We start from the raw sequence: 17,341 nt of genomic DNA on the forward strand, positions 1-17,341 counted from the left end.
TATGTTAGACATTGAACCATTATAGAAAGGTTGTATATTAAAGGTCCCAAATTTTTATCCCTTTTTCAGGCTTTGCTTGTTTTTATTCCTGTCTTTTTTTTATACCCTTGACTCAATATTATCCTCTTGTATATGGAAGAATAAACATCCTCACCTAAATAAAGTCCATTTACAAAAACTTATAAAGAATGGAGATTTAGCCTTGCCAGACTTTAGGTTTTATTATTGGGCAAGTCAATATACAAAACCTTACATTCCGGTATATTCACCATGAAGATTGTCCAATATGGGTCTCTTTGGAATCTAATTCTGTTACAAAATTTTCTATCATCTCTCTTATCCAGTCCTCACTTCCCAAATCTTTAAATTAATTAATTAATAATCTGGTTGTTAAACATATGGATATACTTTAGAAAACATCTTGGTTTAATGAGATTTTATCTTTCTAGAGTTATTTTTTTCTATTATTTATTTAAACCTTCGATGATTGATGCAACTTTTAAAGAATGGTATAAATTGGGCATTAAATGTTTTAAAGATTTATTTGTTGAGTGGAGTTTCGTATCCTTTGAAAAACTTTCAGTTAAATATGGTCCACCAAATTCTCTTTTTTTTTGTTATCTGCAGATTAGAGATTTGTTTTATGATCTCAATTACATACATTTCCCAGGGAACTGATAAGATGTCATTTTAAAATTTATTTATTATATATAGACATACAGCATGGTAACAGGCCCTTATGCCCATGAGCCAATACCACCCAATTACACCCAATTGATCTACAACTTCCAGTACATTTTGAAGGGTATGTAGAAACGGAGCCCCCAAGGGAAAACCCATGCAGATATGAGGAGAATGTACAAACTCCTTCCAAACAGTGTGGGATTTAAACCTTGGTCCCGATTGCTGGTGCTGGAACAACATTGCACTAGCCAGGGATTCCCTAGAGTCAATGGGAATATTACAGTGCCATCCACACTGTAATCCTAAGGGACTGCTTAAAAATGTTGTGTTCATACGTTTGGGTGAAACACAGAAGACTGCAGATGCTGTGATTGTAGTAAAAGCACACAGAAATGCTCAAGGAACTCAGCAGGTCTCGCAGCATCCATAGGAGGTAAACATATATTTTCGACGTTTCAGTCCTGAACTCTTCCTCAAAGTATAAGTAAAAAGCAGGAAGGAGTCTAAATAAAGACTGGGAAGAGAAAGGGAAAAGAATGGGAGTGTGAGGAGTACAGACCAACAGACAAAGGGTATTAATTGGATATATAATAGGAAGAAAGGCAAAAATTGATTTTGGATCTGTGAAAGGAGACAGAGGGAAAAAATAAAGAGAAAGAGAGGGACAGAAATAGAGGAGAGGAGAGAGGAGGGCAAATGGTTGGGGGGGGCGGGGGGTGGGGGGTGGGGGACGGGGGAGGTTTAAATGGAAACCAGAGACCAGCTGAGTTCCTCCAGCCTTCCTGTGTGTGTTTATTTTCAAATATTTGACTTCCCACATGTTGCTATTTAAAAATTTTCTTCACAGTATTAAATAGTTGACATTATTTTATTATTTCCATATTACATTATTGTCTGTTGCTCCTGGCGGTACCTATTAAAAATTTGGTCGTTACTAAACCAAATCTTCCAGTTGAACATATAATACATTCAACTAACACTTAATCTTAATTCACTGAGTTAAAATTATGGCTTAATTAGCTTGTATATGTAAATATAAACATTCATTGAAGAGCAAGACTTTTTTTATTTTTAGAAATGAACTAACTTTTTTTGATTGTCCTGTAAAAACCATTGCAATTTACTCCAATTAACCAAAATTACTCATGCAAATTAGTGGGTTCTGTTGTTCAAGTAATCACTTCTATTGATGTAAAATTATAGATTAGTGAAGTTAAAAACAAAACTGAAGGAGACTGGCATTTCTTCATTAGCACGATGTTGTGTGTTCGTTGTCCCCTAAGCATGTTTGTCCACCATTTTCTGGGGGAGGATTATTGCACTGCCGTGTCCTTTTTCTTTGTCTGTTCACACAGTTGGACCAATGGGACCAGCAGCTCCATTTCCCATCAACAGCCATATCTGAAACACGAAGATACAGTCTTTGACATGAATCTGAATCCAGTAAAAAAAACAGAAATTCATAGACAATAAAATGAATATTTATAATGGTCATATTGAATTTTTCTCTAACCTGTTTGGTTCCGTTTACCATAGTTGGTGTTATTTTAAAGCTAGCCACTAGAGGGTGTATTATATATTAGCCTGAATTTTGCACAAATGATTGTACCACAGCAACAAGTTTCTGTAATGTTGGTTATTAGTGGGCATTCCAGGGTAATAGAGGTAAAACTGTTGATCTTTCCAATCAGTTTCCGCAAAACGAAAGACAACAGTTGCATTATCTGTTCATCTGTTCAGTGGAAGAGTTCTAAAGTTGTTTTGAATGATTATGTGTTTTGCCACAGGTTCCATCCTCTTCACCACAGTATAGATAGATCATTTGAACAGATACGATTGTTAGCTTTTTATGAAGTAATCTCACAGTAAAGTACTCCGTACATAAGATAGTGGCAAATCTACAATTTTCTTTGTTATGAGAAATTGTTTTTCTTCTTTCTCATTATATTACAACTGACACTGAGATCCAGTATGAAAAGAACAATTGATTTAAACCCACCTCTATGAAGGGTATCATGCTAAATCTTCAATGGCATTCTACATCTGGCTTTTGCCTTAATTTAGCAAGAAATTATCATCTGGTGTCAAAAATAATGTTATTTATCTTTAATACAATTAGTAATGCTTACTCTCCCTTGTGGTAATCTCACAGGCAGCTCCACGGAAACCAGCAGGACATATGCACACACAATGGGTTCCTAGAAAGATAAAATCTTTTCATTACTGATACTTGACAACAATTTCAAGTCTAATTCTGCCATCTTTCATTGTAATTAGCTGGCATCAACCTGTGCTGTCTGGATGAGTGCAAGAATATTGATAATACAATGTGGATACTGTTGTTTCTATTAAAACAATTAAAAAGGGAAAAACAACTGGTTTGTTATTCCATTGTAAAAGAAATTATTGCCATTTTCAAAGCAGAATTAGAAATCCAAGGAAAATCCTCCTAAAAACTGGACTGCTTGGTGAATGGGTCTGTCCAGATTTTTGGATTTTCTGGATTCTTGGGCAGTCATCAAATTTAAGGAGAATAAAGAGATGAACCGGTAAAATTTGATTATATGAAACTTAGATTAGGAGAGATAAATACAAGAGGACATGGCTTTTGGGTGAAAGAGGAAAGGTTTGGGGGAACATTAGTAGGAACTTCTCTCAGAGAGTGGTGGGAGGGTGAAATGAGCTGCCATCGAATGTGGTAAATGTGGGCTCACACTTAAATTTTATGAATAAATTGGATAGATACATAGATGGGAGAGGTCTGGAGGGTTATGGACTGGATGCAGGTCAGTGGGACTAGTGGAATAATGTTTCGGCACAGACTAGAAGGGCCAAATGGCCTGTTTCCTGTGCTGTAGTATTCTATGGTTCTATCATCCAGATCATTGATATAGATGACAAACAACAGTGGTCCCAGCACTGATCCCAAAAGCACACCACTAGTCACAGACCTTCAGTCTGAGAAGCAACTATCCATTACTACTCTGTTTTCTCCCATATAATCAATGTCGTATCCAGTTTACTACCTCACCATGAATACTGAACCCTCCTGACTAACCTCCCACGTGGGACATTGTCAAAGCTCTTACTAAAGTCCAGAAAGACAACATCCACAGCTTTTCCTTCATCAACTTTCCTCGTAACCTCCTTGGAAAACTCTATAATATTGATTAAATGCAGCCTATCATTCACAAACCCATGTTACTAACCCTAATCAGTCCCTGACTATCCAAACACTCGAATATCCGATCCCTTATAGCACCAATAGTGAAATTCCATTTTAAAATAGTTTGTTTCATCATTAATAATTCAAGTTGTATTAATTTTTAGAGAATTTCATGAAATTGAAAATACCTATTAGTAAACATGGTCCATATGATATGATGGAAAGCACGAATTGTGCTTCCATTAGAGTAATTGAGAAATGCAGCATGGAATTAGACCCTTTAGCTGATCAATTGTCAAGCACCCATTTATACTAATCTTACTCTGATCCATTTTATTTTTTCCCATATTACCATCAACTACCACCAGATCTACCATTCAACGACATACTAAATGCTATTTATATTGACCAATTACCCTGCTATCCTGCACATCTTTCAGATATGGGAGAAAACCTTAGCCCACCTAGTCACAGAGAGAAGGTGCAAACACCACTGGGAATGTGCCAGAATTCAGGAATGAATGTGAGGCAGCATCTTTCCAAGCTGCGCCATTGTGCCATCACTGAGATAATTATAGGGAAGAAGTTGTTAATGTTTAAGAACCATATTCTTAATTTTCCAATGGTCACTGATTGGATTGTACCTTTAAGAGTAGGAACTCCATTGTTGTGGCATGGAGCACATCGGCATGAACTGGATTCAATCAGGTACTCCTCAAGGGCTTTCCTCATGTTGGCTTTGATTCTATGAGCATTCTGAAATGTCTTTGAGGAAACCAGTTGATAAAGAGGTACTGGCTGTAAAGATAACCATGCACATATTGTTATAAAAAGACCTTTCATAACACAGAGATGGCAAAGTCATAGAATGGTGGGAACTAGGCTCTCTGGCTCACAAACACTTTATCTACCTGCTCAAAGGTTTGGATCCCACTGGTATCATACCTGGCTGCGAGTCAAGTTTGTTGTCATCTGATTCCACAAGTACAACCTGACAAAACAGTGTTCTCCAATCCTCAGTGCAAAGCACACAGGAACACAACCAGACGTAACCACCGTACATTCAGACGAACAATATATATGCAGGGCAATCAGAATCAGGATTTATTCTCATGAGCGAGAGAGGCATCACAGAGAAAACATTTATATATAAACCACCTTAGAACAATAAATAAAGATAGTGCATAAAAGTCAAAGTCGGGAATGTCTTTGGTTCATTGAATTACTCAGGAACCTGATGGCAGTGGGGAAGAAGTCGTCTTCGTGCCGTTCAGTGCTTGTCTTTAGGCCCTGTATCCTTTTCCCGATGGTAGCAGAGTGAATATGGCATAACAAACACCTGTGAAGCCAAATGTCCCAAACAGTATGGTGTCCTGAAATGAGGGGACTATGTATAAAAAAATGTTGTAATTTCTACATGGTCAAACCAAACGTCTACAAATAACCTTGAATAAAATCTGGAAGGTGCTCTTTAATTACATGTGAATTGTTTGATTGCAAATTTAAAACTGTGAAGCACAGGGGCACTTAAAGGAAAAAAGTGTCTTTGTTCCAAACATTGCGGGGGGCCTCTGTATCTAGTGATCTCACCCTCACGTCACTGGCGTCTAGCGACTCCAGATCGCCCCTGTGTCCCGTGTCGGAGGGGCGGATGGTGTTAACTACAGGTAGGTCCCGGCTACCAACCCCTCCCCCCCCCGCTGAGCGAGCCCCCATCCAACACGCTAGTGCCCCTCTCTAACATATGTTCTGGCGTCAACCCTGATACACATGCACATGTTCACATACAGTAATCCTTAAAACTTTGATGATTTAACAGTCTTTGTCTGCCCAGCAAATAATTTGATCACAGCCTTGCTCTCAGAGATACATCTCCAAATACTGAAAAACAGTCTTGTCCTGCAGGCTGAGCATTTGACGATTGTAAATCGTACAACGTCAAAACAAAAAGCTGTGATAAATCAAGAATCTTTAGCTTTGAAATTCTGGATCTGAAATGGGACTTTATAATGAATAAAGTAATTTTGAACCATTAAAATGAATGAAAGAGAACCAGATAGACAAAACATTAATTATTATCGGTGATGGGAACACTTTGTGTTGGTTTTAGGAGGAGTCAATATGCAGTCAGAATGAAAACATAGGAGTCATTTAACAGTTAATTAGATGCTGTGATGGGAGGACAAGACACTTCCTTCTGGATTCATGGGCCAAGATGATCTCTCATTGGAACAAAATAACAAACTGATAGGAAACAGAAATAAATTCAAACATAACGACACAGAGAGATTATTTAAAAAAAAAACAGATATGATAAGAAAACAGAGCAAAAACAGAGATTATCAGGTAAAAAGATAATACGATTATAAAGGAAGGGATTCAGATAAATAGAAATCTTCAAGAAAGTATCAAACATATTTTTGTCTCTGAGTTTATCCATTTATACTAGAGAGAGAGAAAAAAAACACTTCTCCCTTCTTTCCCTTTGATGCTTTGGAGATAAATGAATGACCTGTTAGGTTAAGTTAACCTTTAGGATCTCACAACTGCTATTGCCTTGACAATGGTGAAAATACAATGTGATGTAAACTGAGTGCAAACTTTCTATGGGCTGTGGGTCATTCACACCTGTCTCCATCCTCCTATTGACAAGAGTTACAGGGATTGTTGTCTGAAGAGGGAGTGCAAAATCACTGAGGACCCCTTCTACCTTGCACACAGCATCTTTCAGCTACTCCCACTGGTGAAGATCAGAGCCAGCATGACCAGGCTGAGGAACAGCTTCTTCCTACGGGCAGTGAGAATGCTGAATGACCAGAGGAACTGCTCACACTGATCATCCGAGACTCATTATGTACAAAGCAAAATTTATTTATTTATTTATTTCATAGATGAAATAGTTGTCCTGCGTATGTAATATGCATCTGTATGTATGTTATGTCTGGTTGTGTGTCTGCATATTTTGCACTGAGGACTGGAGAATGCTGTTTCGTCTGGTTCTACTTGTACAATCAGATGACAATAAACTTGACTTGACTTGAAAGGGGTGGATTTATTCGATTTAAGATCAGCCTCAATAGCTGATCTCAATATACCATTTTATACTCTGCTCTTAGTTTGATTAATGATTCTTCATTTTGTGCAAGGCATTGTTTATTACAATTTAAGGTAGTACATAGACTACATATGTCCAAACTTAAATGATCACGTTTTTATGCAGATATTGATCCATTATGTGAGAAGTGCAAAACATTTTTGAAAAATCGTTGATAAATATATTTTGATGTGTCCCAATTTAGGAAGATTTTTGGAAAATATTTTTCAATCTTTATCAACGATTTTTAAGATCAAAATAGAACAATGCCCTTGTTTGTTTTTTCTCGAAAACTATATATACTTGGGTCTGCATCTCAAGAGAAATTTTTAGCTTTTAGCCCATTGATAGCCAGACGAGCAATTTTAATGAAATGGAAAGATGAATCTTCACCTAGTTGCGCACAGTGGTTAAATAATGCAATGTCATATTTAAGCTTGAAGAAAATGAAATACAACATTATAGATAGAGAGCTTCAATTTGAAAAAAATCTGGTGCCCATTCATAGAATATTATCATGATTTGCAGGTTTAAGTAATTTGGATGCTCTGACGATTTTCTGCCTAGTTTCTGAAGGTCACTATTCGATCCATATCTTTACTTTTTTTCTCTAAAAGGTAACCTTGATTAGAGGGAGGGGGTAGATTAGGTTTAGTTTTAGTTTTTTTCTTTTATTTCATTTTTTAAGATTAACCAATTATATACGGGTTTAATTATGGTTGCCCTAGATCATGTTATCACACTAGACAGATATGACCAAGGCTTGGAAAAATGTAACTCAATTAGTTTCTATCCAGAATTATTAAAAAAATAATGTTAAATCAACAAATATGGATAGATTTGAATTTTTTCTTCTTCTTTGGCTTGGCTTCGCGGACGAAGATTTATGGAGGGGGTAAAAAGTCCACGTCAGCTGCAGACTCGTTTGTGGCTGACAAGTCCGATGCGGGACAGGCAGACACGATTGCAGCGGTTGCAGGGGAAAATTGGTTGGTTGGGGATGGGTGTTGGGTTTTTCCTCCTTTGCCTTTTGTCAGTGAAGTAGGCTCTGAAGATCCAGCTGCGCTGGATGGGTCACGTCTCCAGAATGGAGGACCATCGCCTTCCCAAGATCGTGTTATATGGCGAGCTCTCCACTGGCCACCGTGACAGAGGTGCACCAAAGAAAAGGTACAAGGACTGCATAGATTTGAATTACATTTATATTAATACACATTATGTACATGATATGATATGCTTTTTGTTATATTAGTAGACTTTGTATTTAGGATTAATATGTTAAACTCAATAAAAATATTTTAAAAAAGGAAGAGGGGGGGGTGCTTGATTCCTCACTGGGATGCATCACTGCTTGATATCTCCCTTTAGTGAATGCTTCTCATCAGTGAAAAGATTTACCTTAAATTTAATTACTTCTGGGTTGTACTCGACAGCATCTCCCCATTCCTGGAACAGCTCTGCGGTTGGAAGCCCCTTGTGAGCAAGAGCGGTCACATGCTCACTTGCTCCTCCTCGCACAAGTACTATGAAGTCTTCAGTGTATTTTGATTTGGCAATCCCCTCTAATGTGCATGATACATCATAGAATTAATTTCAAAAGGAAAATGTAAATAAATAGTTACCCCATTATTCCACCACTTCTTTCACTATTTACGTTTGAAAATAATGGAGGGGAACACTCTGATACCTCAACCAAGTAGTTCATCTGCATGGAGTTAATAACATTTGCCAATTGTACTGGATATTCCCCCTTGGATTTCACAAAAGGAAATACAAAATATGTAGCAGAAATTTGATTTTCCCTGCCCCAAGCCAATGTCTGTGAAAGCAGGTGTATGGGTCAACTGCCTTCCTGGTTGTAATCACTTCATCAGCAAGTAAGGATCTTTTCGATCTCTATATCTCAGTACTCAATTTTCTACTGAATTTATATTCTGAGCTGTAAATTTATTTAGATTAATTATCGCCTCTTGAATGAACTTGCATTATAACAGAGGGTGTCTAATTTTATCTTTGGTTGAAAATCTGTAGTCGTAGAAGTACCTTTCTTTGCATCCATACGACCATCACAGCTTCCACCATCAAGTCCAATTCCAGCAGTAATTCCTTTAAATTTGGATGCTATGTTAAACCCTGCCTTGACACAGTTTTTTGCATCATCCAACGTGAAGCCTGAAGATTAAGGAAAAATGCTATCGTCAAGACTTCAATGGTTACAATTAATTCTATGGATTATGAATTTGAGAATGTTTAAAAAAGTCATAAAGTGAACAAAAGTATTTATGTCACAATTATCAATATGTTAATGCTGTTTAAATTTACATACATCAAACATTTTTTTCCCATTGGAAGCAACAGGTAATTATTTAGTCCCCATAAACGGAAATGCTACTTTCATTAAAATAACATTTTCTTCTGGGAACAATAGCTAAACTGTCAGCTCTTCTCCTGGATGAATAAAAAGACTACTTTTTCATTTCTATCAGTGCTCTTGCTCCTCAGAAATTAATATTAAAAATAATATTTGGCTTACCTTTGTATTTTGGTACATGCACACTTGTGGATAATTTTGAACTGGAGCTCATAATTTGGCAATGCTACATCAATGTGCACCTAATGAAATCAGCAGCAGGGGGTAATTACAGTGTGTGTGTGTGTGTGGGTGTGTGTGCGTGCGTGCATGTGTGCGTGTGTGTGTGCGTGTGTGCGTGAGAGTGCGTGCGTGTGCATGCGTGTGCGTGCGTGTGCGTGCGTGTGCATGCGTGTGTGCGTGTGTGTGTGCATGTGTGTGCATGTGTGTGCATGTGTGTGCATGCGTGTGTGTGTGTGTGTGTGTGTGCGTGTGTGTGCGCGCGCGCACGTGCGTGTGTTTTATATATTTATGGCATATGCATTGAGCCATGAAACCCAAAACATTCTCTCAAAAAATGTTGGTTGACTTCTAAATTCCGGTTAAAATCCAATCCATGAAAAACCAATTCGGCATATAAAGTCAACCCTTGAAAAACAAAAAAAAACCCCGACTGCAACAGATTTTCAGTGAGATTTTTAAAATTGAAAACAACAACACAATTTGAACCTTTCAAAATGACTCTTGCTATCATTGACTTAAACAAAGATGACAGCGAGCACATCCATTCCCTCACTGTTTAAACAGTCATCATATGGGTCCCAGTCTGTATCTGATGAGGCTTCAGTGTCCAATAACAAATCATCTTCCATGCCATCAATTGCTCAAGAGATATCACACTTTTTAAACAATTTTATCACAGTGTCTACCTTTGACCCATACCTTGACCACAAAGTTACACAGCATATCAAGTAATGCAGCATGCATTGCCTCGCCTTTTGTAAATGACTTTTCTGCATTCGACATCCATGTATTCTATTCTTCGTGCACATGGTCTTTGAATGGGTTGTTCAAGCAGACATTGAGAGGTTACAATATAGATGCAAAACCACCCAGGATAACCTCCATATATAAATATTATGTAGTACTAATCTAATTTTAGTGTTCTCAGTTAAGTGTCTACGAAACATATCCCAGACCAGCAAACTCCATTCTTTGCATAAGCCAACTGGCCACCTGTTCCACACATAGTTTTACACCATTTTCATCCATCCATCCTTTTTCATGAAAATGTACAAAAATGCCCACGGGGAATTTCATTTTCGATTTAATTTTGTGTTTGAAGAGTACCATGGGTCATAATTTCATCCCGTGAGCTATGCGCAATAACACCACAGTAAACCTAGTCCTTTTGTGGTCTGTACATCTGGTTTGCACAGTTTTAACACCTTTCATTCCACAGTTCTATTGCCTATCAAGTCGAAATTCATGGGGGTTTCATCCATGTTTCTGATATTTGCCGATGCAAACTAATGTTTCTGCCGGTTACGTATAATAAATTGATGAAAACTTACAACTTTATGATCAAGATCTTTTGGTAGTTTCTGTGCAATTTTTGTTTTTAGTCGTAATACCAGATTTTTTCTGTTCATGAAACGGTTGCACCAGCTGATTGTAGCCTCAAAATCTTTACTGAGGTCTGGGTGCAACTTGGCTCACTGCAGTGCAAATGTTCTTATTTATTTCGAGTGACTGGGTAGCAATCTTGCCTCTGCTCACATACCCATTCTGCAACGTGATTTTCCAACTCTGGTCAACAAGTGATCCAGTTTCTCAAAGAACATTGTCTTTTTAGTATTTTTTTTTAAGTCTCTTCTTTCTTCCTCCAATCTCTTACCAACTTCTCATGCACATCAAATTTTTTTGCAACAGCGCAGTTGGTTTTCTGGGTCATTTCTATTACTTTCGATTTGAAATTCACTTCATACGTTTGTCGCGAGTTGCGATGTGTTGATGACTCTCCGTGATGGCAATTTCCTCCAACCAATGCCCAGCAGTTCAATCTGCACAATCTTTGGGGGTCGACTTATACGCCAAATATATATATATATGTTGTTGTTTTTGTTGTTTGTCCTTCGTAGTCGAAGATGACTATGGCTTCAAAGTCAAATGGAAGATTGGTGGCTGTGGGTCTGGAGGTGACTGGTGAGGCCAATCCGGGCCCTGAAGGCTCACCCACATGTGGGACACAAGTGGGTGGGTGCTGTCATGGCAGTGGACACACACACACACACACACACACACACACACACACACACACACACACACACACACACTTATATGTTGCCTATCACAACAATAGTCATCTCACTGGATCTACACAAAGCCCTGGAACACATGGACAGCAAAGGTGCATCCATCAGGATGCTCTTTATCAACTACAGTTTGGCACTTAACACCATCATCCCCTCAAAACTGACCAGCAAACTCCAAGTCCTCACTGTGTAATTGGATCATGGATTTCCTCACATCCAGAACCCAATCAGTGAAGACTGGTAAGAACTTCTCCTCCACAATCTCCATTAGTACCGGAGCACCATAGGGCTGCATATTTAGCCCCCTGTTCTACTCACTTTACAACTACGACTGTGTTCTTCGGTATGACAATAACACCATCTACAAATTTGCCAACAATATCACGGTAGTGAGTTATATAAAGAAATAGATGAGTCAGCATACAGGATGGAGATTGAAAACTTGGCTGACCAGCACCTCTGTTTGCTCAGAAGTTTGCAGAGGTTGGTATAACAACAGAAACACTGGCAAATTTCTACAGATATGTGGTGGAAAATGTGCTGACCAGCTGATAATGGTCTGGTATGGAAACACTAATACCCCTGAGTGTAAAGCCCTCCAAGAGGTAGTGGACACAGCCCAGGACATTACAGGCCAAATCCTCCCCACTATTGAGTTCATCTACAGGGAATGCTACAATCATCAAAGACCTACATGTGCCTACTGCAGGAGGCAACCTGTGTACCTGCAGAAGAGCACTGGAGGACAAGGTAACATCTGGCCGGCAGTCAATCGGCCGACCTGAATGGACCAAGCCCCACCCGGTTGGCTGCCAATCACCCTCTGGGATATAAGCTAGATCTGGCCCCTCAAGGTCAGTCTCAGAGCCAGCACAGCCACTCTCACAGCCAGCTCTGTAGAAGTTTATGTGGAATAAAGCCTGTTGAACAGCTTTTCTGCTCGATAGTGCATCACAATTTATTCCACATAAAATTGAAGCTGTAATGGAGAAGTTCCTGAGTGCCAAGAGCCTCGAAGTTGACCCAAGTCATCCTGAAATCTTGAGGCACACGGTCGAAGTGATCATCAAGACACACGCCAACGACATCCTCGACTCCGACAGGAAAAGGTTAATCTTACTCTGCTCAAAGCTGGGTCCACGAGCTTTCCAGGCCCTCAAAGACTGCACTGAGTACTCTGGAGTAATGAACACCCTAGAAACCATGTACAAACCTTCCATAAACGTGGTCTGCGCAAGATACTTTCTGAGTATTCATGCCCAGCAGCCCGGAGAGATGGCTGAGTCCTACCTGGGAGCCCAAGGTGAATTAGCCCGACTGTGCCTAGCAGAACCCGGGGTGAACAAAAAGGAGAACGAAAGGTTGATCAGAGATGCCTGTGTCTGGGGTCTCCTCTCGAGAGCTGTCAGGCAGAAGCTGCTGGAAGACATTATCTACTCAAGATGTGGCAAGAAAGGCCATTTTGCTAAAGCATGCCTTTCAAAGCCTGCTGGCAGCTCAGTGGCCCTCTATGACCAGCTCCCCTCCCACCCGGTCCCAGCCATGTGTGATTGCCAGGTGATGTCATTGCCCCCGCAGCAACTTCCGGCCTCCCTAACCTTGGCAGCCCTACTTCCGGCCTCACTGGCAACAATCGCCATGTGCACACCATGCACCCGGACCAGCTCTTAACCATGCCAGTGCCGCCCCACTAAGACACCATGTCCGCGGACTACAACGATGTCACTTCCAGTCCACAGAGTGACGTCACTTTTTCCACCTGCGATGATATCACAAGCACCGACGGCCAATGGCATGACATCAATTCCCCCTGTGCTACCAGTGCAGCCAGTGATGAAGGCCAGCTAAGCTGCCACCATGCATCCCCACGTGTCACCACTATCTTGCGCCGGGCAGTTGCAGGCGCCACAGCCATCCAGGCCCTTCCAGGCCTACAGTGAACACAGCATTGATGATAATGATGATGATGTGGTCAACAGGGGCGCTGACCAAGCCGCCCTACAGATGCAGCTCACACCTCCGGACACCGCCGATCACCACCCACCACACACCACACCTATGAAGAGCACCACCGGCTAACACTTACCTCTCATGACGCACCCCACCCCTGCAGAGGATGCCGCAGGCTGCAACTCGGCTCTGCCATTGGAGAATGATGACTTGGACCCTGAGATGATCCTAGTGGCCACCACACTGACCATGGACATCCCTCATGGCCACGGGCGCTCCATGATTGGTGTCAAAATCAATGGGCAGGTAATGAAGTGCCTAATCAACAGTGGTAGCACCCTTTATTCATCTGAGTGTGGCTCACTCCCTAAAACTCAAAATCCACCCCACCAACTTCTCTATCACCTTCGCCACCCAGGACTGAACTATCAATACCCTCGGGCGCTGCTCTGCCTATCTGACTGTGGGGTGGGGGGGGAGGACATACACTGGGTTGAGGCTCCTGGTCATGCCCAAACTCTGCGCCCCAGTCCTCCTGGGCTTAGACTTCCAATGTCATCTGCAGAGCCTCACCCTCACCTTTGGGGGGCCCCTACCCCCATCACGCTTCACAGCACACTGTCCAACCAGCCCCAGCCAACCTGCGGCCTCTCCATGCTGTGCATCGCCCCTTCTGCCCTCTTCTCACACCTCATGCTATAGTCCAAGCTGATAGCCACCAGAGGTAGGTGCTATTGCGCTGCGGACAGAGACTTCATCAGGGCAGAGATGCAGTGGCTTCTGGCAGAAGATATCATAGAGCCCAAGTCCTGGTGGTCAAGGGGGGCAGCAAGCCAAGGATGGTCATGAATTACAGCCAGACCATCAACCAGTACACCCAGCTGGATGCCTACCCCGTACCAAGGATAGCCAACATAGTCAACGAGATAAGCCCGTTACCGGACCTTCTCCACGATTGACCTGAATTCGGCTTATCACCAACTCCCCATCCACTTGCGGGACAAGCCTTACACTGCCTTTGAGGCACATGGGCACCTCTACCAGTTCCACCAAGTTCAATTTGGGGTCACAAATGGGGTATCCATCTTCCAGCAGGAGATGGATTGCATAGTAGACCAGCACGTTAAAGGTGACTTTCCCGTACCTGGATAATGTCGCAATCTGTGGCCATGACCAGCAGGACCACGATGTATACCTGGAGAAATTTCTCCAGATGGCCGAGGAGCTGAACCTCACTTACAATAAAGAGCATCACCTCCCTCGCCATCCTGGGGTACATCATGGCACATGGTGTCATTGGCCCGGATCCAGAACGGATGTGCCCATTAATGGAGCTTCCCCTTCCCCTCAAGGCCCTCCGCAGGTGTCTTGGCCTTTTCCCCTATTACTCACAGTGGGTTCCTTGCTTCTCAGACAAGGTCCGCCCACTAGCCCAGGCTACAACTTTTCCTCCCCCACTTGAAGCACAGGTAGCCTTCACATGCATCAGGCAGGATATCGCAGATGCTACGATGCATGTCGTGGATGAGGACTCCCCCTTCCAGGTGGAGAGTGATGTCTTGGATGTGGCCCTCGCTGCTACCCTTAACCAGGAGGAGCGCCCTGCTGCCTTCTTCTCCAGGACCTTCCACGGTTCTGAGCTAGGGCACTTCGCCATTGAAAAGGAGGCCAGATGATTTTGAAAGTGGTTCGCCACTGGCGCCAGAGAGTTGAGCTGGCAACGAAAAACATCAGTACCATCTGGGGAAGTTTAACAACTCCCCCGATACCCTCTCCCAGACCTGCGCATCGCTCCACGATGACCAGCTGCAGGCACTGCACGAGTCCCTCTGCCACTCAGGCGATACCCACTTACACCACTTTATCAAGTCCCGAAACCTCCCATATACCATCAGGGATGTCAGGACCATGACTGAGGTGTGCAGGGTCTGCACAGAATGCAAGCCCCACTTCTTATGCTCACACTCAGTCATAAAGGCCACTTTGCCCTTCTAGCGCATCAGCATAGACTTCCAAGGCCCCCTGCCTTCCACGAATTGGAATGTCTATATCCTCACAGTCATAGATGAGTACTCCCGCTTCCTTTTCACCATCCCATGCCAAGACACCTCCAAGGCCACCGTCATCAGGGCACTGACACAGATCTTCACCATGTTGGGCTACCCCACATTCTTCCACAGTGACTGGGGGTCTAGCTTCATAAGTGAGGAACTGCGCCAGTACCTAACACCAAGGGGCATCGCAAATAGTTGCCAGACTAGTTACAACCCAAGAGGTAATGGACAGGTGGAGTGCGAAAACGGGGTAATCAGGAAGGCAGTCCTTCTGGCCCTTAAGTCTAAGCGGTAGTCCATAGAATACTGGCAGGACGCCCTCACTGAGGCGCTCCATACAATCAGGTCACTGCTGTGCATGGCTACCAACAAGACCCCTCACAAATGCCTGTTTTTGTTCCCCATGAAATCGGGGATGGGAACATCACTCCCAGCATGGCTCATGTCCCTGGGACTGGTGCTCCTGCATAGACACATGCGGGCCCACAAGGCCAACTCCCTGGTCGAGCAGATGTTCCTCCTATACACAAACCATAGCTATGCCTACTTTAGGTTCAGCAGCAGCAGGGAGGATACCCTCTCAACCAGGGACTTGGCACCAGTGGGAGCACCCAACACAGCACAACAGCATCATTCATCCCTGGACCATGTCGACCCGATGCACTTGTATACTTGCAGAAGAGCACTGGAGGACAAGGCAACACCTGGTCAGCTGCCAATCACCCTCTGGGATATAAGCTAGATCCAGCCCCTTGAGGTCATTCTCAGAGCCAGCACAGGCACTCTCACAGTCAGGTCTGTGGAAGTTTATATGGAAAACAGACTTTATGTTTTGTGTCTGCTTTTCTGCTTGATAGTGCATTGCACTACACCACCCAGCAGATGCTCTGCTCTCGCTGCTGCATCAGGAAAGAGGTGTCGATGCCACAAGTCTCACACCACCAGGTTCAGAAACAGCTGCTACTCCTCTACCATCAGACTCCTCAATGATAAACTCAATTAGAGATTCATTTAAGGACTTTTACTTATGCAATTTATTGATTTTCTTTGCTCTCTCTCTATATGGCACAGTCAGTTTGTTTACATTTGTTATCTGTTTATAGTTCTTTTGATTGTTTACATGTTTACACTATGTGCAGTTAATTTTTACACTACCAATTTAGTGGTCCTTCTGCCACATCTGCAGGAAAAAGGAATTTCAGAATTGTATGTGATGTCATGTATGTAGTCTGATGATAAATCTGAAATATACACACATATGTATGTATAAACATACACACAAACACAGGAGTCTGGTGTGCATGTGCAGTGGTAGGCCAAGGGGAGGGTATGGAGTTGAGAATGGGAGCTCTGGTGTGCCGAGGAGGGAGGGAGGGAGGGAACACCACAGAACCCGAGGTCTCACTCCTGCCCAGGAGGCCCCTCTCCTTGATGATGCTGAGACAAGGGATTATTCTGACTGCTTGCAGCTGAGAGACAGTGGCACACAGTTTGAGAGGGAGAGTTGAAGGTAAAAAGGAAATGGAACAAGAGAGGTGAGGGAGTTACCTGAAATGAGAACAATTGTCGTTCTATGTTGGGTGATTTTTTTTCCAACCTGTGAGGTGAGTTTGGCTTTGAAATATTTTTGGATAAATGGATTGTTTGATTTGTTTCAGATATCTTCATTTATCCACATTTTTTAAAAACAATATAACTTTGTACATATGTCCTCTGGTGTTTGAGGAT

At 42.1% G+C, this 17,341-nt stretch overlaps 1 protein-coding gene across 1 annotated transcript in view; it reads right to left on the bottom strand.

Moving 5' to 3' along the window:
• Positions 1-1,533: 1,533 nt before the first annotated feature.
• Positions 1,534-17,341, bottom strand: part of c8b (complement component 8, beta polypeptide) — a 59,460-nt gene continuing 43,652 nt past the window's right edge. The window contains exons 8-12 of the mRNA XM_069938494.1: positions 8,988-9,116; positions 8,343-8,506; positions 4,495-4,648; positions 2,814-2,882; positions 1,534-2,085 (exon numbers count right to left, since the gene is read on the bottom strand). Coding sequence (XP_069794595.1) covers positions 1,934-2,085; positions 2,814-2,882; positions 4,495-4,648; positions 8,343-8,506; positions 8,988-9,116 — 668 coding nt within the window. The 3' untranslated portion in view covers positions 1,534-1,933. The remainder of the gene's footprint in view (positions 2,086-2,813; positions 2,883-4,494; positions 4,649-8,342; positions 8,507-8,987; positions 9,117-17,341) is intronic.

Source organism: Narcine bancroftii, chromosome 5 (assembly GCF_036971445.1).
Source record: "Narcine bancroftii isolate sNarBan1 chromosome 5, sNarBan1.hap1, whole genome shotgun sequence".
NCBI classification, from domain to species: Eukaryota; Metazoa; Chordata; class Chondrichthyes; order Torpediniformes; family Narcinidae; genus Narcine; species Narcine bancroftii.